Source organism: Salvelinus fontinalis, chromosome 19 (genome assembly GCF_029448725.1).
Source record: "Salvelinus fontinalis isolate EN_2023a chromosome 19, ASM2944872v1, whole genome shotgun sequence".
NCBI lineage: Eukaryota > Metazoa > Chordata > Actinopteri > Salmoniformes > Salmonidae > Salvelinus > Salvelinus fontinalis.
This window is the reverse complement of record NC_074683.1, coordinates 1,630,381-1,655,264: the sequence shown is the minus strand read 5'-3', so window position 1 is coordinate 1,655,264 and position 24,884 is coordinate 1,630,381. Positions and strand designations below refer to the sequence as shown.

Here is a 24,884-nt window from a genome sequence, read left to right as displayed (position 1 = left end):
GTGTTGAAGTCAATGTACCCAGAGGAGGACAGAAGCTAGCTGTCCTCCGGCTACACCATGGTGCTACCCTACAGAGTGCTGTTGAGGCTACTGTAGACATTCATTGCAAAATAGTGTGCTTTGATCAATTATTTGGTGACATGTGATTATATTTAGTATAGTTTTATCTAAAAGGAATACATTTTGAAATGTTTTACCATTTTAATTGTTATGAAATGGTCCTCCCCTTCCTCCTCTGAGGAGCCTCCACTGGTATACATTACCTGTCTTGCCACCAAATGAGTATCAATTCAGAATTGGCAGCAAGGTTATAGCATGGGCAACCACAGAGAGAGAGAGACAAAAACTATTTATCTTTTATCATTCTCCTTCAATTCGCAGAGGCTGAATGTTTCTCACCAGACAAAGCATCCGAGTGCATGAAACAGCACCCCCTTGTCGCTGTATGTGTAGCCCATGTATCTGATGCTGTATAGTCCTACAGAGTATGGCATTGTTGCCGCCTGTAGCACTGAATGCAAGAGAAGCCAGAAAGCACTTGGCCTGCCTTGATAACAAAAAGCAAGAAAGAATAACCAATCAGCATTGAGATAAACTGAGTGAGCTGAACTGTGAATCGTACTGGCACACTAAAAAAAGGGTCAAGGGATTTGAGCAAAACGTCATTGATAGAAAAAACTTGAATTTTTGCATCTTGTTGTGTTGTTGTCCTCTGCTGGCTAGCTAGCTAGCTAAAATTGTCCCTTTCCGAAATTAGCCATGGATGGTGAGAGGGATTTGGACTCGCGGTTTTATCTAATTCTCCGTACTGGCCAATGATTATAATGGCGATTCTGATCCAATCATACATTCATACGTTGTTCCTCTGGCCTGAGAGGATACAAGTTCAATATGTAGATCGCTATAGTAGGCTAATGTTAACTAGCTGGCTCATCGTTGCCCATAAAAGGAAGTTAGGCTAATGAGCAAACATCTTAGCCAGCTAGCCTAGGACAACAAAATCTAAAAGCTTGTTCTCTATGACAGAGGATTGCAAGTATATTGAGTCAACATGTTTTTTTCTACTTGCATGCACGCACACACACTAACACTAACACAAACACACAGATAAATCAGCACCATGGACAGCCACATCATATTTAACTGACTTTGATTGGAATTCATTGTTTTTGTAATCTTTTAGTTGTCACTGTATTAGACTAAGCAGAGGTGATTTGATGATGTTGAAATGTTGACGTTGAAATGGTGCTGTAATAGTGGAGGCAGCACCTGTTTTCTTTGCGACTTGCTGTAACTCTCCGTGGTTCTAAATCAATAGGGGTTTAGTAGTCCAAAAATGTAGGAAACATTAACTTGCTTGATCATGCTGTAGGTTATGTATCTGTTTGTTACATGCAATATGCTTTGTGGACTCCACGGGACAGATGTTGCTCTCCGGTTTTGTGATGAAACAAAAGTGTGTTTGAATTTATTCTGCCACTGTGTGTTCTTATTGTCTCAGCCTTAGGCCTATATATCACGGTCGCAGGGCATATGAACTAACAGTTATAGAGCAAATAACGCAATTATCACAACACATAGGTTGTAATATGGCATTTTTTCTGGCTTGGCTTCCTCGGTGACTTTACCCACACACCACTACTGCCATTCAATAGCACAGAATGAGTTCCGTTTGAGTTAAATAATTAATAAGCGAGGCTTTAAGGGTGCACTATGCAGAAATTGCTCTGCCATTTACTGGTAGCTAAAATTCGAATAGTTTGCCTAATTTCAGTTAATGTGACAAGTATTCTTCAGAGAATCATTGTACCATCTAAATCGCTGTGAAATAAATTTTCCATAACAAAAAATGTTTATTTTCCGCTGTTTGAAGCTGGTGTACAAAAACGAAAGTAAAAGACACAAAAATGTAATTTAAGCAGAGGGAGCATAGAAATAGTGCACATAGAACAGCTCTACTACTTCTTAGACTTGCTTTCAATGAGAATGACAGAGCTATAACTCACATTTCTATGTGGATTTCGTTGTGTCGCCCAAAAAGTTACATATTGCAGGTTTAAATGCCTAAGTGTGCATGCTGGGGTGTCATTGGCACTTTGAAAAGGTGCACCTTGTGATTTATTGTTAATTAAAAGTGAATCAGGAAACTGCGACTCGAAAACCACCACAAGGCGCTCCCACTTCGTCATCTTGGCTCAAGCACCGTGTGTTTCAATGGTGGAATCCCGGAACGCAGCCGCTCCTGCGGAACCATAATGGTGGATGGCGGGGCAGTTTCATAACCTTGGGTGGGAGGAGCTTGGTTATTCTGGACGAGGAGCGACGAAGGAAGAGAGGAAAATTGGAGCAACGATAAAGTGAAAGGGAGAGAGAGAGAGGATTAGAGCACGCCCCTGAAGCCCATTTTCAGTAAATAGTTTTACCTTCCCGATCGAGTCGCGTGTGCACGGGAACCATGCGCGCTTTTCAAGGGGGACGAAACTAACCTTTTCACCTCTTTTGGGATGTGAAGAATGTAGCTAGGATACTCGTATGTGTTATTTAGATTAAACAGTATTTTGAGTAAATAGTTAGTTTTGTTGATGAACTCTGCAAAATACACAGAGTATAGCTGTAGTTTTTGCAGCGGGTTGTAGCCTACGTGCGTTCTGGACGGTTAACGAACGTGGATCAGCAGACGGGGCACGCGACTTGAGTTGTTTATTCTGACGTTTTACAATACTACCGTAGGCTTCGAGGAGGATTAGCCTAAGTAGGAAACCGGGAAACCTGGGCAAGGTGGGGCAGAACCGGAGACCGCCAACGGGATTATTGAAAAACTCACGTTGCCTTGAAGCTTCGCACTGTAGTCGAACCACCGCAGCTGCGCAGCGTTTTGGGGAAACAATATTTTTCTAACCCATTGGAATTGGGGAAGCTTTATTCCCAACTCCTTGGTGATTAGTCTACGCCTCAAGTAGCCTAGGCTACAGAGAGCAGAACAGTTTGTATTTACAAAAACGTCCGTTTGTTGTGATTATTTGCTTTGGAACATACATTTCAGGACGGATTTGGGGGGAATTATTTCCCCAGCCTCGCTGGACCATGGCGGACGACGACGTACTGTTTGAAGATGTGTACGAGCTGTGTGAGGTCATTGGAAAGTACGTGTAATGTTTGTTGCCTTTTATTACACGATGCGGTTACATTGTATCTCCTCGAATGTGTCCCCTGTCTAGATTATTCTCTCTCTCTCTCTCTCTCTCTCTCTCTCTGTCTCTGTCTCTGTCTCTGTCTCTGTCTCTCTGTGTGTGTGTGACAACATGCACGGGAGACACTTCACAGTTCATCGTGGTGGAGAGTGAACACACACACCCTGTATCGGTCATGACAGCTGATCTGTAGTGCATATTACCACGTCTGAGTTACAGATTTGAATTCATAGCCTTCAATCTCCTGTGCAAGATGCAAGTCTCCCATGTTACACATTCCTCTATTAGCAATGTCAGATAAGTAATGACCTGCGATTTCTTATAGCTATGAGACAATCGCATGAGTCATGTGCAATCAATGAGTCATGTTGTACTAAAAGGCTATCTGCATATTGTCACTTGCAGTAGTGACGAGGCTACATGCAAATGTGACAATAGAATCTTTCCTCATTTGCTCACTCCCAGGAAATCCAATTATTTCAGAGCCAATGAAAATGCATGATTACTTCTCTGTGGATAAATTTATCTTCCTTTTTATGTTGTGGGTGCATACTTCTTTCCTGCAGTGACAGCAAATGTCTGTTCTATGTTCTTTATTCTATTCTATTCTACATGTTGTAAGTTAGCTTCCTCCACAGCTGCTGTGTGGGTCTGATTATCTCAGTCTAGGATGATGATGACACATCAGAATGATGATTATGGTGAATGAATAGGGATTCGGCAGGCTTCAAGTCCCAATGCATAGTCAATCATTGCCTTGGTGTCCTGTTTAGATGTAGGCTACTCCACTCTAGCATTTGCATAATAGTTGCACTGTAATTACATAGTCATTAGGTTGAGTGTAAAGGGACTTCTATATTACTCTAAACAACAGCAAACACAATACAGAAGGCTATCAGTGCATTAGATTTAGTACATTGGATAGTAGGTTTTCAGGCAGTTATTAAGAGCCTCTCCCTGAAAATCAGGTTTTGAAAACCAAAGGCAGAAACACATCAATCATCATATTGACGGGATCAGGGCTCGGTTGGCTTTGTTAACAGTGGCCATTGTGTGTGTGTGTTGTGTGTACTGACATTGTGTGTTTTAGGGTTGGGCGGTATCCAGATTTCCATACCTTCATACCGTGACTGTGCCATCCTGGGTTATACGTTATTACCGGTATTGCACACAAGGGGTGCATTTTTTCCCAAAAGTAACCCCCCCCTAAAAAATGTCACTTACCAGTATACTATCAGCATGCTAATGAGTACTAAGGAATCCCCATAGCAGATGCAAGGTAATTGCTAATGAGCGCATGCAAACATTTACTACTAAGAGAGACAACCCAGCTTATAAAGTTATGCAAGTATATAAACATGCAGTTTGCACCATGCACAAAACATATATTAAACAGCAGGATCTTTATCCAGGAGGGGATTGTCTATGCTGCTGTTACGAAAAAGCTTGATCTTGCAAGCTAACGTTAGCCACTTATGTTAGTAAACCTAGCTGTAGAGAGTTTATTTTACACATCTTAGATAGTTTACTTAATGGTTATACGATATATAGCTGGCAAATATTAGTAGTGAATTTCAGACAAATGTAACTTGATCACCTCACTAAGTTGCGCTGCAGGAGTGACTCACCTCACAAAGCTCCCGTTTTGCTTGTTGTCCCTCTTTGTAAAAAAACATATGTGACTGGCTCAAACATCTGTTTTGGGAAACTAGTAATGGAAAGCTTCATAATGAAAAATAATCTAACAGGCGAAATGTTGAGAGCAATCTACTTTATGTATTACCTAGTGCACAAGTTGAGGGCAGGTATTTCTGTAAAAAGTTAAAATAACGTCAAAGGCGGTATTGGAAAAGTCATAGAGGGCATTTCAAAATCCCCGGGTTACGGTATAACGCCCAACCCTAGTGTGTACTGAATGGGCACTGGGCCTACTGTAACATGTTTAGGCAGGCCTGAAACCTGTGTGAGAAATGTAAAAGACACTGACAGACAAAATACCTGTCTCTGTACTTGATGCCATGCATCCGGAGGAGTTAGGTACACACACATTCAACAAACATTTGTAGGATGAAGATTCCCCTAGACACTGGTATATGGTCAGTTAAGCATTTTACCCCTGATGGTTAAGGGCAGGATTGGGGATAGCGTTATCTGATCCACGATCTGTGTTTCGCGGCAGCTGCTATCATACCAGCCTAGTCCCAATCCAGCCCAACATCCGATCACTCAGAACAGATATTGAAAGAGACAAGACTACAATAGTAAAGTCGAACACTTCAAATCTCCGCTGTTAGCTGCACTCACAGACACACACTCATTTTGTTTCTGTCAATTCCAGTGTGGTTTACAACACTTGAACAACATTTGAATAATCAACGTCGGTCTTTGGTTCCTACTAGACTACAGAGTTTTGTTTAACGGAGCGGTGAAGTAGACTGTTGATTTGATCCTGTGAGAAAAGAGATTAACAGAGGGAATGGGAAACCCTACCAAACAACAACACAGCGGTTTGCAAAGGCGTCACTTTAAACGCCTAATGCTCCAGATCGTCAGGGTTTTATGTCGAGGTTAGATGCACTGTGATAATATAGGCCTATATATAGGTCGGCTTAACGTTGGACTGTGTGGGGAAGAGTAGGGTTTTTGCAGCGTGCTGTCCCAGAGTATGTGTGTGAACGAGATTTTGGCACGTGTGTGTGAGCGGGATTTAGGCCTAAGCTCTCAATTTTAGAACACTGACCTCAGGCACAAATCCTGTCTGTCTGTCAGCGAGTGTGTTGGTGTTTGTATGTGAGCGTGCACGTTTGTGTGTGTGCATGTGGCATGTTGCTGTTAGATTGATTCACTCTGTTCCCAAGACTGCAGGGGAATGGGAGGTGAAGAAGGGAGATGGGAGGGAGGGAAAAGGGGGATGTGTTGGGAGTTTGTAGCAGGAAGAAGTCCAATAGTTTTACTTTGAGATGTACTCTACCTTCAGGCTACTCCCTTTTATTATCAGGCCTCTGATCACCTCAGAACAATGGATGGGTGTGAGTGTGTGTGTGAGCGTGCACATGTGTGGGTTGTGTGGTGAGGGGCCATAATTAGTACTCTATAATGATATAGGCCTAGTGCTACTTGAATATGTTGTGTGTGTGTGTATGGTTGTGTGTGGTTGTATCTGGTCGTGGGTGGGCCAGTTGCATGTGACAGCTCAGGCAGATGGTGTCAGTGTCAATATGGACTGTAGAATAAGAGCTGCGTACAGTTCTGCTTATCCTGCTGTTTGGACCTCAGCCTTATTTCATTAGAACAGCCTTTGTTTACAAGTGTTGCGTGTTGCCTACATGCTACACACTCTCTTTCTCTCACACACACAGACAGGAGTCAGTAGTCAGTAGGCCATGCAGTAGTCTCAGGCCTCGTACAGTAAACTATAATCCAGTGTAGTTCAACCCAGCCCAGCTCCATCATGCCTCTTATCCATCTCTGCATGGGCAGCTTCAATGGAGACTGAATAGGAAGTAATATACTCCTCTCAATGAATCAATGCACTCACAGGCCTGCCTACCGTCTCACTGTATATTTAACAATGTTTTCACTGTGGATTTAACCATGGGGCTAGTCCTTTACCGCACAGTGAAGTGGGTCTACTTTAAAATGAATAGAGTGAATTACTGTCCATTTGCATTACCTTAGTCAGGGACTCAGGCAGGCTTAATAAAGAGCCAATATGTAATCACTGTGCAGGGTGTGGGCACGAGTGTGGCACGAGTGTGGAAGTGTGTGTAATTGGAGGCAGGAATGTGTGTGTGGCCATACAATAGCCTGCCAGTCCTGCCCTCGGACCCCCACAAGGGGGAGTCGGGGGGCTTTACAAGTAGGCCGTCATTGTAAATAAGAATTTGTTCTTAACTGACTTGCCTAGTTTAATAAAAAAGCTAAAAAAGTTTACATGATTGAGTGTGTCAGCACAATGGACAGGGCGCGCCACTGTGTGTGTCTATGGAAAGCCACTGGGTGGCTAGGTATGAGTCCTTTGGGTTTCAATAACAAGGGTGTGGGTTGGGCGCTACTCATCTCTGTGGTAGGCAAAGTGTGCACGTGATACCTGTAACACCTGTAATATTTTGATTTCTAAGGGCAAGCCCGCGCTGTGAAGTTTACCATTGAAGCTGCTTCACTCAACTTTGCCTCACACCCCGCCACTACCGAGTTTAGTTAGCTTCTTGGCTAACTGTTAAAAGTGTTAGTGTTATTAGCCTTAGCCTATTTAGCTAGCTCAAACCAGCTAATCTGCCGCGATGTATATCAGAAATTAACTTTGTCAAAGTACCCCAAAAAAAGGAGAAGGAGAGCGACGAGCAGCAGCATCAACCCACTGAGGCTGCCGCCAAGCCCATCAGCAATGATGCTGTGTGTGCAGAGCCTAGCCACCCTTCCACAAGCGCCTCCAGGATAATGACTCCACAGCCGCCTCCATCTCCAACTGTTCATGATGATCTTGGAACAGAGGAGCCAGCCCAGGTTAAATCCTACCCTAGCCACAGGTTTTCTGTCCAAAAACGTTCATTTAATAATAACTGGTTCATAGTAAGAGAGTGACTGGAATACTTGGTTACTGCTGATGCAGCATTTTGTTTCCCAATGTCGAAAGTTTTGTGTTTCCCAATGCTAACGCAGACAAGGCCTTCACCCAAGCTGGCTATTCTAACTGGAAGAAAGCTGTTGATAGCAAATCCTTTGGTACTATGCACGCATCAAGCAAAGAGCCTTAGAGACTGTTCTTGGATGCTGTTATCGGTGAAATGTCAGAACGATAAGCGATAACAACAGCCAACTGGTGTAGGCCAAGTGTGCCCTTGACCCCGAGAGTTATGACTTTCCAGATGTTGAAAAAGGTGAAACCATTGCTGGATCTAAGCAAAATAGATTTGGTGGAAGCTGAGATTGGTGTTGCTCCCCCCCTCTGGCTCCGATGAGGACAAATGGACCCCACTTGATATGCTGCAACGATTCTCTGACCCTCTCTCCTCTATGTCGACCGTGCTTACTGCACTGAAACATGGACTGACTTTTGGGGCGTCCACAGCTACATGCGAGAACTCATTTTCCACTTTGACAAAAGTGTTCAGTCAGCACAGAAGAAGCAAGCTACACTTGAGGAAAGCTCAACTAATCCAACTGGCATTTGAGGGGGATCTTACAAGAAGATTTCAGGGAAAATGGAATGATCGATTACTCAGGAATTTCTACAGAGCATCAAGGAGGCTGCAACTCTTTTGAAAAGGTAAGATTGAAACAATCTAGCTGGTTGTTTATTATAAAAATCTTGCTTTTAGTGTGTAGGGCGCTGTCCATGGTGCTGAGAGAGCGCAGTGGCAATTTCTTGCCATCGAACCTGTCAAAAGCATTTGAACATTTATGTTTATTGTGGTATAGTGTGATATAAGCAGAATTCAATATAATTCCAATGAAGAACCCAAATGATGTCCCTGGGTGTAGCTACATATGTACATATGTTTCATTATTGAAATAGATACATTCAATTATGGTTTACTTGATAGCCTATTGGTTTTCGTTTCTGTACGTCTTGGAAGCGTGTTTATGGTAGGCTGGCATTGCTTAATTAATTAGGTGGTTCGAATTTGATTCACATAAGTGTATTGTGCCGTATCACAACATGTTGTTGAACTCATGAGCGAGCTGAATGATTTTCCATGTTTGCCTTTATAGGCTTATTTATTTGGCAAGCAGCTGTGCATGGTTGCATCTCACTGTAGTAGGCTGTAGGCTATTTGGATCTCCATTCTCCTTTTGTTTACTGCGTTTGTTTATTGTTAATGTAACTAGCCTACATATAGCTTGTGTCATGCATTTATCGATCTGATATTTTGTTTACTAGGACTACTACTTGGTACCGCTGTTTTGTTCTGTTCTCATTTATTCGTTCACTTTCGCAGATGTTGGTATTCTAAGCCAAACTGCTATTTAGTATTTTTGTTTTCATGCATGAATAACTAGGCTACAACTTTTAGCATCATTCACACCCTCTTAAGCCTCAGCACTGCCCATCTCTTTAAGGATTCACGTGAGGCCATGTGCTGAACAGAGTAAGGTAGTGTAGTAAACATCTAAATATTTCAAGACTAAAAGTGTTGAATGTTGAAAGTATTAGCAAAAAGTAGTACTAAAAATACACTTGATGTAGTCCTTGGCCTATATTCTAATCTAACCTAGGTGCAGGTCATGTTTGTCTACACATTTTTGTCTCTGGTAAACACACACTAAATAGAATCAAAGTTTATTTGTTACATGCACAGGATATAGAAGGTGTAAACGGTACAGTGAAATGGTTACTTTCATAGTGGAGTCTTTTGTCTAGACATTTAGCTAGGTAGTTAGCTAGCTAAACAAGGAACCATAATCCCAACCCATACTACTAGCAATACAAACTGATTGTCATAGCTAGCCACCATGCATGAATCTGCAGGTAGCTAAAGCTAACCAACTAGTTTCAATGTTATCTACAATGTTATCTACTCAACTGGTAGTAAGCACAGGGGAGGCTAAAGAATGTTTTGTACATTTTCTTTATTGTAGCTTTGTAACAATGTTATCTAGCTATCTAACATTAGGCTATAACTAGCAATGCAAATAGATTTCTAAGATATGAATAAAATTACTATACAGATCAACATTAGCTAACTAGCTAACAGTACACTTTAACTTGCAATAAAAACAACTTTCTGACTAAATTAGATGCCATGGTTGCCCTTAGTTTGTCAATGTCACTTTTTTGCTATTTTATATAGGGGGGAGGGGGGGCTGAGGAAGTAAGCACCCTTGTGGAGACGGGCCTGAGGGCAGGACTGACAGACTTATGTATGGCCACACACATTCCTTCCTACAATTAACACACACTTCCACATCCTGCACAGTGATTACATAATGGCTCTTTATTAAGCCTGCCTGAGTCCCTGACTAAGGTAATGCAAATGGACAGTAATTCACTCTATTCATTTTAAAGTAGACCCACTTCACTGTGCGGTAAAGGACAAGCCCCATGGTTAAATCCACAGTGAAGACATTGTTAAACATACAGTGAGACTGTAGGCAGGCCTGTGAGTGCACTGATCCATTGAGAGGAGCATATTACTTCCTATTCAGTCTCCATTGAAGCTGCCCATGCAGAGATGGATAAGAGGCATGATGGAGCTGGGCTGTGTTGAAATAGTGACTTGCGACATATGCCTAGCTTCTTGAAACGGGTCACGTATTTATTACCAAAAGGGGCCTAGCTGTAGGACGCTGTCCATTGTGCTGGTACATCGCAGCAGAGATAGGCTACAGATTTCAAAAGCACTCAATGATCTCGGAGTCTTAGCATTTGAACTTGATGCTGCAGACGAACACACCCATTGGGTGCACACTGCCTGCCCTACAGGACATCTTCAACACCAGGTGTCGCAGGAAGGCTAAGAAAATCATCAGGGACCCAAGCCATGCCCTGTTCTCTCCACTTCAATCACTCAGACACAGGCAGTGCAGGAGCATCATGGCAAAAATTGAAAGACTGGCCAATCGTTTCTACCCTCAGACCATCAGGCTGCTGAATAGCCACCACTAGTCAGCTACTGCTCCACCCTCCCCCTGCTACTCCCCCTATGGACATGAATCTGAATCAGTTTTTTTGTGGTATAGTGTGATTATATAAGCAGAATTCAATATAATTTCAGTGCAAGAATCGCCCTAAAAATTTACCTCTCTCCGATTTAAAACAATAAATAAAATAAACACACCCACACACCAACATTTTTTGGGGATCAAAAAGGGGCTTAGGTGGTGGGCTTGGCAGGGGGCGTGACAATGGGCATTGTCGGCCCGGGTACATTTTTGAGAGATTTTTAGTAGTCCCAATCCTAACGATGTAGAGGATTTTTTGCATTTTTAAGACAATTTCATGCAATTCTACACATTTCTCCATGTAGCTCAGATAATTATCTTGTGGTTTTAAAGCTAATTTCCTGCAATTCCTGTGCCAAGTGGAGGGTTAGAGGTTAGCTAGGTATAAACTGTGTTATGGAAGAGCAGAAGTCCATTTGCATTAGCATTAGTGTAGGTGATTAGGTTAGCAACAATATTATGACTCAAAGCAGACTTGTGTCCCCCATTAAATGCATTTAAGATTCCTTGCTGAAAGCAGGAAAGCAGTGAACAGCTTGTTGACGGATGTCACTATGATGACCCAAGGATCTTTGGCACTGGGATCCAGAGGCCCTACAGTGTTCAGATAATCACACGATAGTTAAGAGAAACCAAAACGCCTCTTGCATTGATAAGAATGCAAATTTCTTGTGTTGTGCATCTATTATTTGCCATGCATGCCCAATTAACATGCCCATATTGGATTTGATTGAATATGTGACCCGTTTCAAGAAGCTAGGCGTTGAAAGATATAACGTTAGCCATCGAGAACTACAAAAGTTTTACTACTTTTCTCAAGAACGTTGATGCCCTGAATTTAGCAGGCACTATCGACAGATAAGTTGGGAAAGGTTATGGTGGGCTACTTTCTGCACACGCCACGGTCAGTGTGAACTGGAATGACTTGGCACAATGCTGGCCAAACAGGATGTAGCTACAAACAAAACAGAGTTAAATGGTTCCAGTCTGCCGTGAAGCATTCATCCATGTATACTGGTAAGAGTCTAGCTACATTTTCAGATATTATACGTTTCTAATTTTGTGAAAGCCGTTTTCATTGCAAGTTAAAGCGTACAGTTAGCTAGCTAGTGAGCGTTAGCTAGCAAGCGAGCGTTAGCTAACATTGAACCTAGTTAGCTAATATTGAACCTAGTTGGTTAGCTTTAGATACCTGCAGATTCATACTACAGCTATGACAATGTTTGTATTGGTAGTAGTATGAGTTTGGATTATGCCGGTTCGTTGTTTCACTTTGCCAGATGATTACATGACCCATCAAGGTAGCCAGGTGTGTCTGGGGGTGATTACGGCCATCAATTGTATTTCATGAACATGTGTACAAGTCTAGACAATAGTGACCCATATACTTAGCTAGATGTGGCTGGGGGATGGTTATAGCATTTCTTTCACATGACCCATCAATTTAGACAAGTGTGTCTGGGTAAGCATCATCTAATAATGCTAAAATATTTATACAATATTTTTATCTGGACACTTTGTTTTTGATATTCCTACTATGCAAGTAACCATTTCACTGTACAATTTACACACATAAACATCAATTTTATTTGATATAGTGTGTGTTTACCAGAGATGGTAATGTGAAGAACAACATGACCTGCACCAAAGTCGTATTAGGATATAGGCCAAAGACTAGAAAAAGTATATTTTTATCTGGAGATTTTCCTTATTGTAGACTACTACTTTTACCACTATTAGTCTTGAAATCTTTGGTTGTTTACTACACTACTCACTCTGTTTAGCACATTGCCTCTCATGTGAACCCTTGAAGAGATGGGTGGAGCTAAGGCTTAAGCGGGTGTGAACGATGCTGAATGGGTGTAGACAAAGAAGAGCTCCCCAGTAGGTATACCAAAATATTCAAGGCAAATTTTCTCAAAAGTGGGGTCACGAATTTATCAACTTTCAAAGCAGAATTACTTTCCCATTGTTCCTCAACTGCAGTGTATGATATACACTTTTCTAGCTTTGAGTCTCTACTTTTATCCAAAGTAAAAAAACACCATTTAAAATCTTGCTGCATGGTACCAAATTTAGGTGGTGGGTCACATATGGCCCTTAGCCTAGACTTCAGGTGAATTTGTTAATATTTTTATTTATTTAACCTTTATTTAACGAGGCAAGTCAGTTAAGAACAAATTCTTATTTACAATGATGGCCTACCCCGGCCAAAATTGGACCAATTGTGCACCGCCAATCACGGCCGGATGTGACTGTAGTGACGCCTCTTGCACTGAGGTGAAGTGCCTTAGACCGCTGCGCCACTCGGGAGCCCAACATCCTCAAACTGCCTTTATGAGGGGCCTTCATCCACACTGTGTGCAGTTAAAGTCGGAAGTTTACATACACCTTAGCAAAATACATTTAAATCACCTGTCTTAGGTCAGTTAGGATCACCACTTTATTTTAAGAATGTGAAATGCTTTGTAATGGCTTTGAGGGCTTTGTGATGGCCACTCCAATACCTTGACTTTGTTGTCCTTAAGCCATTTTGCCACAAAGTATGCTTGGGGTCATTGTCTATTTGGAAGACCTATTTGCGACCAAGCTTTAACTTCCTGACTGTCTTGAGATGTTGCTTCAATATATCCACATAATTGTCCTCCCTAATGATGCCATCTGTTTTGTAAAGTGCACCAGTCCCTCCTGCAGTGAAGCACGCCCACAACAGGATGATGCCACCCCCGTGCTTCACAGTCGGGATGGTGTTCTTCGGCTTGCAAGCCTCCCCCTTTTTCCTCTAAATATAACAATGGTCATTATGACCAAACAGTTCTATTTTTGATTCATCAGACCAGAGGTCATTTCTCCAAAAAGTACGATCTTTGTCCCCATGTGCAGTTGCAAACCGCAGTCTGGCTTTTTTATGGCGGTTTTGGAGCAGTGGATTCTTCCTTGCGGAGCGGTCTTTCAGGTTGTCGATATAGGACTCATTTTACTGTGGATATAGATACTTTTGTACCTGTTTCCTCCAGCATCTTCACAAGGTCCTTTGCTGTTGTTCTGGGATTGATTTGCACTTTTTGCACCAACTTTCATTTCTATGAGACAGAATGCGTCTCCTTCATGAACGGTATGACGGCTGCGTGGTCCCATGGTGTTTATACTTACTCCCCCGGATGAACCAGACTTGTGTAGGTCTAAAATGTTTTTTCTTGGCTGATTTCTTTTGATTTTCCCATGATGTCAAGCAAAGAGGCACTGAGTTTGAAGGTAGGCCTTGAAATACATCTACAGGTACATCTCCAATTCACTCAAATGATGTCATCAGAAGCTTCTAAAGCCATGACATCATTTTCTGGAATTTTCCAAGCTGTTTAAAGGCACAGTCAACTTAGTGTATGTAAACTTCTGACCCACTGGAATTGTGAAATAATCTGTCTGTAAACAATTGTTGGAAAAATTACTTGTGTCATGCACAAAGTAGATGTCCTAACTGACTTTCCAAAACTATATTTTGTTAACAAGAATTTTGTGGAGTGGTTGAAAAACGAGTTTTAATGACTCCAACCTAAGTCTATGTAAACTTCTGACTTCAACTGTATGTGTCAAGCACATACAGTTTTTTCTGATGGGATAGGGGAGAATTCTGCTTAGAGGGTAGTTTTAGCACCTACAATTACCCATAGACACTAGTGCAGTGTTCTCACATTTAGCTCCTGAAATCTTTATCCCTCATGTCAAGTCCATGAAAACATGGTCTCTTGCATCTCTATGTGTGCAGCGACAAGAAAAATTCTCCTTCCATCATGTTTACACATCCCTCTTAGGAACATATTAGGATCTTAAAGGTCCAATGTAGACATTTTTATGTTTTTTGCTTCCAACGCCACAAGCGTTAGTGAGGTCGATTAGGCTCGCAGTTGACGTTCCAATTCATCCCAAAGGTGTTTGATGGGGTTGAGGTCAGGGCTCTATGCAGGCCAGTCAAGTTCTTCAATACCGATCTCAACAAACCATTTCTGTATGGACCTCACTTTGTGCACGGGGGGCATTATCATGCTCAAAAAGGAAAGGGCCTTCCGCAAACTGTTGCCACAAGTTGGAAGCACAGAATCGTCTAGAATGTCATTGTATGCTGTAGCGTTGAGATCTCCCTTCATGGGAACTAAGATCTCCCTTCACTGGAACCTAGCCTGAACCATGAAACAGCCCCAGACCATTATTCCCCCTCCACCAAACTTTACAGTTGGCACTATGCATTGGGGCAGGTAGCGTTCTCCTGGCATCTGCCCCACCCAGATTCATCCATCGGACTGCCAGATGGTAAAGCGTGATTCATCACTCCAGAGAACACGTTTCCACCGCTCTAGAGTCCAATGGTGGTTAGCTTTACACCACTCCAGCCGACGCTTGGCATTACGCATGGTGATCTTAGGCTTGTTTGCGGCTGCTCGGCCATGGAAACCCATTTCATGCAGCCCCCGCAAACAGTTATTGTGCTGTCGTTGCTTCAAGAGGCAGTTTGGAACTCGGTAGTAAGTGTTGCAACCGAGGACAGACGATTTTTACGTGCTACGCACTTCAGCACTCGGCAGTCCCGTTTTGTGAGCTTGTGTGGCCTATTACTTTGCGACTGAACCGTTGTTGCTCCTAGACGTTCCTACTTCACAATAACATAACTTACAGTTCTAGCGGGGCAGAAATTTGACAAACCGACTTGTTGGAAAGGGGGCATCCTATGACGGTACCACATTGAAAGTCACTGAGCTCTTCAGTAAGGCCATTCTACAGCCAATGTTTGTCTATGTAGATTGCACGGCTGTGTGCTCGATTTTATACACCTGTCAACAAGAGGTGTGGCAGAAGTAGCCGAATCCACTAATTTGAAGGGGTGTCCACATACTTTTGTATAATATAGTGTATATATAAAACAAATGAAAGTCAAGTTTTGGACTGCACTGGGCCTTTAACATTGATTAAACGTTTTTACAATTCCCATCATAATGCTTGAGACAGTCTGACAGTTGGCTACGTGATTTAGCTTAGCAGCTAGCTTAGGAAGCCAGTGAAGAAATCCCCCCTCCCCCTACTTTCAGTTTCAGTGAAGAAGACACAATCATTACTGTCTGTCTAGCCAGGCTGAACTGAATGCTAGGCTAATGCAGACAGACAGCAGCACTTTTTCAGGTCACTAACCTCAACGCTTCATTACAGATAACGGCACACACTGTCTGATTGCTTTTTGCCGACTTGATCGGAATTTAGAATTTTTAGATTTTTTTTTAATTCTCCGGATTCCAGCGGAACTTACAGAAGTATTTTACAATAACATCACAGGACTGGTTAGGAGGGAGGGAAGTGACAGGGCTGTGTCCTGATATTGTAATATGTTTTTACTCACTTGTCTGCTGAGTGAAAAAACTTTGTCTTTATAAGTGCATTGTATAGTTCAGTGGAGGTAAAGAAAGGAAAGGAGGCTTTTTAGGAAGGGACAGGGATTACTTCAAGGGTAAATCCAGTTGAATTCAGTTACGTTTTGCCCATGGAAGAAGTAAATTCATGTTTGCCTGTGGAAGAAGTGGTCAGAAAGGGACTTTTTGGACCTGAATGTCAAAAAATTTAGTTGATAAAGGTGCTCAGAGTTGACCCATTTTGCATACTCCACATCCATGTCTTCATCACTGGAAATTAATAAAGTGTGCGCCTGTTCACAACTCTCTGCTCTCCTGCACCTGACTTCTCCACCAGTAGCGCACACCTTGACAGTACTCTTTCTGCTCTAACTATTGTTTTACTTTAATGACAAATTCCTCCACGTTTGCAATCAACAGTAGCCTAGGCTCCTTTCACTCGCTCCTTGTTGCGCCTCCGTACCAGGTGCGTTTTTAGATATTTTTAGATCATTTACTTTAAAAGTTACATTTGTTTTTATTTAACAAATTTTTTCCTTTCAGAAATGTGAAAATAGTTTCACAACCCTGCTTGTAAGCTTTTAAATGATATCAATCTCAACCATTTATCTTTTCCGGTGATGAAGACTCATGGTCTCGTGGGGTATGCAAAATTAGGAGTGGGGAAGAAAGTACCCAATTGTCATACTTGAGTAAAAGTGAAGATGCCTTAATAGAAAATGACTAAAGTAAAAGTTACCCAGTAAAATACTGCTTGAGTAAAAGTCCACTAGTATTTGGTTAAAAATATACTTAAGTATCAAAAGTAAATGTAATTGCTAAAATATACTTAAGTATCAAATGCAAAAGGACAAGTATAAATGATTTCAAAGCAAAGCAGACGGCCACATTTTCAACTTTTTATTTTATTTACGGATAGCCAGGGGCACGCTCCAACTCTTAGACATAATTTACAAACGAAGCATGTGTTTAATGAGCACCAAATCAGAGGCAGTAGGGATGACCAGGGATGTTCTCTTGCTTGATAAGTATGTGAATTAGACAATTTTCCTGTCCTGCTAAGCATTCAAAATGTAACGAGCACTTTTGGGTATCAGGGAAGATGTATGGAGTAGGAAGTACTTCATTTTCTTTAAGTAAAAGTTGTCAAAAATATGAATAGTAAAATACAGATACCCCAAAAACCTTTTAAGTAGTACTTTATTGTATTTTTACTTAAGTACTTTACACCACTGAAATAGGTCACCTTTATCTCTTGAATGTTTTGTCATTCAGGTCCAAAAAGTCACTTTCTGTGCACTTCTACAAAGGGCAAATATGTATGGTAGGTTCCATTAAAATCAAAAGGGGTGCTGTCATAGTGATTGAATTCAAATAGATTTACCCTCAAGAAAGGGATGAAGGATGGGCCATTGTCACTGATTCAGACCAGTGAAGCATGGAAGACGGTGGCAGGCAGAAACAGGCCAGTGCTCTTTTGTCTCTGTGTGTGTGTGGTCCAGAGACTGCATGCCCAGCAGGTCCTGTTGTCTGACGAGATGATTCATTTATTCATGAATTATTAATTCATTATCTTCCAGCTGCTCTAACAGTGTGTCATACGTGCATAATCTACAAGCAGATCACCCACATACCAGGAGTAAAATGTGGGGAATGAAAACATACACATTACATACATTGCCTCACATAAACCCACACCACCTAAGGTAATGCCAATGGACAGACAGACAGACAAACAGACATACACACACTGTGTCACTAAGGACCACCTCCTCCCAACTCCTTGCATACTATCTATCCCATGCCTGCTGTCCTCCCCTGGCTCAAACATTGAGATCGTTCCCTTCTCTCGTGTCCGGCCTCATCGTCCCTCAATGACAACTCAGACTTTGACGCCTCGTCCATATGGAAAAAATTACATAATCATTTGGGGACCAAAACGGCTCTTTAATCCTGAGTGATTCTGGTGGTGTCTGACTCGGAGTAAAACAGGGCAAGACATCCATCTGTCCAAGCTGCTAATGCAGCCAATTTTATTTTAGGAATAATTTCCCCTCCTTTCTTCCATCCCTCTCTCTGTTTATTTTCTTTCTTTCATTTCTGTGGGGCCTTTTGAATCTCAAGTCATCTCCTCCATCCATGCCAAAATACACAGTAACCTGGGTTACGGCCCTGGCTGCATATACACACACACACCCTAACGAACCTCGAGGAGCCATTTCCAAGGAAACCACCACTTTTTAAGGATTGGAGCTATAATTCCCCTGCAAAAACACAAAACACCAAATCACCATCCCTACAACCCACACAGATTTTGGAGGACATTCAGACCACTCCTTATAAATCCACATGGAATAAAGAACGTTTAAGTGCATTCCCAATTCAACTTTATTTTTTGTCCCCTGATATCTGTGTATCCTGATTGAGTTTACTCACATTCACAACGATCCAAGACATTCATTGTGTAGCCTACATCATGAGTTGCCTGTGTTATTGTCATTGATTGGCCATCTTGGAAAAACAACCGGCTGGCGGCCACCCGGCTCGAAAGCCCAGTGTTGGAGTGAGCTGCAGGAGTCAGTAAGAAGGCAGTGAATTAAAAGTTTTGCAAGTTCTGTTTTTTTGTGAGTCGTCATCGTCGTGCGTGCCAGTAAAGGCTTCTGAGGGCAACAAAAAACAACATGTGGCCCCAATCAGAGAGCTATTTGTTTATGTGGAGAGAGAAGAGGAAAGTGAAAGTATGCTGTGTTTCGAGAGAGGCTTCCCAGTTACCACACTAGTGATGGTGGCTTTCAGATGCTGGGAAAAAATGCAACAAGTCCATCTGCACAGCCTGAGCTCTGTTTAGAGTTACTTCAATATCTAAAGTGATAAGCTAAAGGTGTTTAAAATAGGGTATGCGTGTGTCGTGACTATCATGAATTCTATTTCATCAAATCAATGAACTACGTTGCATTATTACGTAGGTGCATTAATAATGTAACAATGAACTCATTAGTAACTTGGGGCACCACAGAAAAACGTATTTAACGAGTTACTATCTTCCGAATTAAACTCTTAAGATATATTCATATCTATAGATAACAGTCACTTATTAATGGATTATGACCTCATCAGTCTCTTCTGAATGTCGTTGACCTCGTAAAGCTGCACAAACCCTAGCCTTAGTGATGATTCAGCGATACACAAATGGGCTTAATTATTTATTTACTAACTAAATAATCACACAGCAGTACATAAACAAACACACAGTATAGATGGTTGATTACTAACATAATGCAATGAAACACAGTCCCTAGTGGACTAACCCAATATCACGGCTTGTTACACAATAGAAAGGGGGTGTGGGAAGATAAGGAGCGGGAGAGAGGAAGAGAGTGGACTTATCGTACATACAGTTGAAAAATACGTTCACCGTAAATATGGATATTTAGCACCCTAACAACTGCTCATTCAGAAAAGGAATGCAATACATATTTACGCATAGATGTCTTTCTCTGTCGTCTCTCTGTTGAACTTGATGGTTCAGTGTGATGGTTCAATGTAAGTCTGGTGGTCCACCAGAGGTCACAATGTTCTTCGTAGTTGTAGGCTTCTTTTGTTCTGGAGTGTTCATTAGAATGGATCCATCAGAGGTGTATCACACAGTGGTGATAGGGAACTGTTCTTCTTTCCTGTCTGGGTCAATTGTTCTAGACTACTTTACATTACCCAGCTGCAGACTGAGAATGTTTGGTATAGTCTTCACCTTCAGAGGGTCTTACCATTTCCTGGTCTTGTAGTTTTAACCATTTCCAGCCGTGTAGCCACCGCTCCACGCTGTCTGGTCTGTAGAGATTCAACCATTGGTAACGTATTCAGCTCGCACTGCATGTAGACTGGTCTCAATGGTTGATTATTCAGGGTACAGCTAGAACCATTTTACACACTGGCAGCAAACTGGCATGTTTTGGTTTAATGTTAATTCTTCAGTGATTCCTTTTTAGCACTCTGGTTCAAAGGGAGGCGTTCCATCACGCCAACACAATGTATGTGCTCACATGGGCATGGTTACTGACTGGAAAAAACTTTATGACAACAATTATCTAATTTAAAAGGCTAAAATCACATTGTTATCATCACAAAAGTATTCTTATACTTAATAATTTATTTCATACAAAATGTAGATGCAAACCTGACAACTCGGACGTGTACACTTTCAGAGTTACAGTTATCTTGTTATACCATCCTTAATGACATCACAATATACTAAATGATATGACATGATTATTGTTTGGATCCCCACCAACTATTCCAAATGTTTGGATTTCAAAACTAATGTTCCAATGTCCAATCTTTTGATGTTGACGGCACAGTCTCTATGTGACACTCAGACATTCAATTCTCAATACTGCAGAGCCAAAAGGCAGAGTTTCTGCAAGGTATTTACGATCTGGTTGTTAAGTCATAAAACCGGGCCAACTCCCCCAGGAGAGAGAGAGAGTTTGGCTATCTGTCAGCCATTGGCCTGGTTGATCCGACACCTTTGATCCTCACCCAGGAGAGAGAGTCATGACACGTGCCTTCACGTACACAAGTTTGTGTGTGCTCGTGTGTGTATGTGTCCACGTGTGTGTGCGTGTGTGTGTGTGTGTGTGTGTGTGTTGTATTGGTGTAAACAAAGCCACTGCCTAAGCAGGTTTGACAGAATCCTGTCCTGAAGCTAGTTGTCCCTAACCCCTGACTGGCTGCACAGTGGCAGCCTGTCTGCAACTGCCTCCAGGGAAGGAAGAGCTAGCAGTTTATCCACAGCAGCACATCACACTAGCTGCTGCATCCTAGGCCTGATTCTTACACTGGCAGCCAGATATCCAGTAGTGGATTGTTATAATGGATGGCATTTATACAAAGGCTCAATGAGGCTTACATAACATTATATACTGTGCTTCTACACCTGCATTGCTTGCTGTTTGGGGTTTTAGGCTGGGTTCCTGTACAGCACTTTGTGACATCAGCTGATGTAAGAAGGGCCTTATAAATAAATGTGATTGATATCTATACGCTTCGGTAGATACATACATGGACTCATCCCTAATCTCCATATGAATATTGTCTCCCATATCTCTCTCTCTCGCCAGGGCTGTAGTTTAAGGAGCTCTCCTACCAATATGTCATCATCACACCAAGAGAAGATACTCAATGTGCTCCTTTCCTCTACACACACACACATCTGTGTTAGCAGTAGGCTGGGACAAGACAAAACTCCCTCCGATTATCAGGCAATAATCTCCTTTCCTTTCCTCTTCTCTCCTCTCTTCTCCCCATCCTATCTTCCTGTCCCCTGTACGTCTGCTAATAACCTACCTTTCGCAACCTCATAAAAGTTCCTTGTCTGTCAGAAGCTATTACTCCATTACAGCTCATATTAAAACTCATATTGCCTGGTAATTACTACTACCACAGACCTTTGTGTATGTATGAAGCAATGAGGCCCATAGATCCTCTTACTCAGTTCTATATACTTCATCCAGTAGTTGTAAAGTCTCTAGCTGTGTTTGAATACCCATACTAACATACTACATACTTAATGAGTATATACTATATACTATTAGTTAATTTTAGTATAATGTAAACGAATGGTATCCTTTCAGTTGAGTGTACTAGCGCTTCGCCTGTCTACCGGAAGTTGATGCTGTTGCTATGCAACTTCTTGCTAGCTTGTTAGCATAACAAATTACTAGCCAAGTATCTTACGACATCTTACAACTATACCGCTAAGCTAAGAATGATGTAAATAAATCAAGTTAATATACTGGCAAGTTCGATGTATTAGTAGCCAACTAACGTTCGGTATCTAGCTAACATACCGGTACATATGTAACAGTGTTGCTTCCGTCCCTCTCCTCACCCCAACTTGGGCTTGAACCAGGGACCCTCTGCACACATCAACAAATGCCTCTCACGAAGCATCGTTACCTATCGCTCCACAAAAGCCTTGGCCCGTACAGAGCATGGGAAACATCTACTTCAAGGTCTCAGAGTGAGTGACGTCACCGTTTGAAACACTATTAGCGTGCACCTCGCTAACTAGCTAGCCATTTCACACTGGTTACACATGCAAGCAACTGCTGTAATAGTATGCTATGTGGTTCGTAAGGCTAGCGTAGATAACAAATTGTCAGCCAACATAACGTGTAACTTATTTGAAAAGTCAATACTTTATGACATTGCTCAATATTTTCTTAAAATTTGTTATAATTAAATAAAGCAATGAATTTGTATCCGCTCTTGTCGGACGTCGGCCGCATATTTGCCGCCATTTTCTTTAAATCTGAAAACGTTCTTAAGCCATAACCATTTTCGGAAGAATTGCTTTATGCCCTTAAAAAAAAGCACAGAAATAGTGTACATTTGTCACGCCATGACCTTAAAGAGCCTTTTTTTAATTCTCTATTTGGTTAGGTCAGGGTGTGACTTGGGTGGGCAAATCTATGTTTCTATTTCTTTGTTGGCCTAGTATGGTTCCCAATCAGAGGCAGCTGTTTATCGTTGTTTCTGATTGGGGATCATACTTAGGCAGCCCTTTTTCCCACCTTCAGTTGTGAGATCTTGTTTTTGTACAGTTACTGTGTAGCCTGCAGAGCGTTACGTTCGTTTATCTTTTGTTGTTTTTTTGGTGTTCATCATTCCAACATCGGACGTAACACCATTTGTATACTTCGTATTTTGGCGAATGTTGTATGACATCTGGGAACTTTTGGCATACTAACTATATCCATACTATGACCAATAGTCATACTACCGGTGGTGGTCAGTGCTGTTTAAGATGAGGGACAATTTTTTTGTTCATGAGCATGACCTTATTTCTATTACAGCATATTGGATGACCCTCATTCATATTCCATTCACCCAGTTCAATGTAACAGAGATAGGTTCACTACATGATACTCTAATTTTCCCTGTACACATAATGAGGTTGATACAACCTGGCCTATGAAGTAAAGTTTACAACGTAGGTGCACACAGCTCGAGAGACAAATTTAAGGTGACAGACAGTGACATTCAATACCGCCTTGCACACTCTTGCCTGCATCTAGCTGATAAAGGGTGTAATCATTTGTCCAATAGTTGCAAACGAGAGTTTCTAGTGGACAAATTCAGGTATGTTTATCCCCGTTTTGTTCCATTTGCTTCCATTTAAGAAACGCTTTTCAACAGAATCGGCGGAATGAATACACCTCTGATCACGCGTTAACAGAGTACACTCTCATAACAGCCACATTGTATTCCTTCTCTTCCCTTCACTTGTGTACTTCAACGCACAACAAGTCAGCTGTATGTGACCAGGCGAAAAAACCTTTCCAAGCCAAACCTCTATAAACAGCATACATCGCTGTCACCATATTAGCTAAAGTAACGTCAATCAGTTGATGATAGGACTTAGACAAGTTGTAAATGCAACAAGTACTGATAATATAATGTATGATATAATAGCACTCACAGCTTTATAGAAAAACTAAATCTGAGACATTTATAGTCTGTTTACATATATTTTAGAGGCTATTTATACAGCAAAATTGGTAGTAAACCTGTATAAACTGTATTTATCATTCTATGACAATATTGTAGGTTGACTATAATTCCATTACATAATTTATGATACATCACATACCTTTTTGTCGGTGCATAAGTAAAAGCAGGAAATGCATCACCAATGTCTACTGCCATTCATTCCAATTAGACTGGTTTTGGATTTTTCCCTGACCAAGATGGCTGCCATTTTTGTCCCATCATGGAACGTTGAGGTTTATCCCCTCTAGTAAATTAAAAGGATCTCTATGCTGCTGTGGCTGTATCATCTCCTCTGACTGAGATACACACACACACACACACACACACACACACACACACACACACACACACACACACACACACACACACACACACACACACACACACACACACACACACACAATTCCTAAATCGGTGTTACACAACCGTTTTATTTTGGGTTTGTTGTGGCTGATTCACTCATGACTGCCTATTGAACCATGCACACATTACTACAGGCCATGTGCGTGTGTGGCAGGGAGATGTATTTAGGAATGAGCTGAGAATATTGCAGACAGTAATCATTTTGTCCCCGCATTCTCTCCCAAATAAAATTTCCCTTTGGGCCCCCAAAAGGCTAGGGCCGACTCTGTATGGATGTGGGTACGCAGACCCGCGAGCCCCTCATGAGTTCACATTTTTTGTGGCCCCTACCCTCATCAAAGTTTCCTATCCCTGCTCTATTGTCTCTGTGGTTATCCGTACCATTGCTGATGGTACGTATCCCTCTAAGAAATTCCCAACAGCAGGAATGACAAAACAGGATCGAGCAGGGAACTGAGTTATATTTACGGTGTAAGCCTCTATCCGGTGCAGTGTGACACACATCATACACACACACACACACATGTTGTTTACCAGGTCTGTAGTTACATTGTAATGTGACAGGCCGTTATGACAGAGAGAGAGAGACAGATGGACTCAGGGCTTGATGTGGCTCCTCCGTGGTGAGCTGAGAGGGAAGTCACAATACAAACCACACAGAACCACACAGGCTTCACACAACAATACATTACAGACTGAACAACTCTCTGTGTTTGTA

The 24,884-nt window shown here is 41.8% G+C and overlaps 1 protein-coding gene across 17 annotated transcripts in view; it reads left to right on the top strand.

Annotated features, from left to right (window-relative positions):
- The first annotated feature begins 2,322 nt into the window (after nt 1-2,322).
- caska (calcium/calmodulin-dependent serine protein kinase a) overlaps nt 2,323-24,884 on the top strand; it is a 208,365-nt gene continuing 185,803 nt past the window's right edge. For 11 of the 17 annotated variants that reach the window (XM_055870322.1, XM_055870319.1, XM_055870323.1 and 8 more), the window contains exon 1: nt 2,324-3,143. In XM_055870322.1, the coding sequence (XP_055726297.1) occupies nt 3,085-3,143 (59 nt within the window). In that variant the 5' untranslated portion in view covers nt 2,324-3,084. Of the gene's footprint in view, nt 3,144-24,884 lie in introns of all 17 variants that reach the window. The other 6 variants (XM_055870317.1, XM_055870307.1, XM_055870309.1 and 3 more) reach the window with 1 other exon arrangement.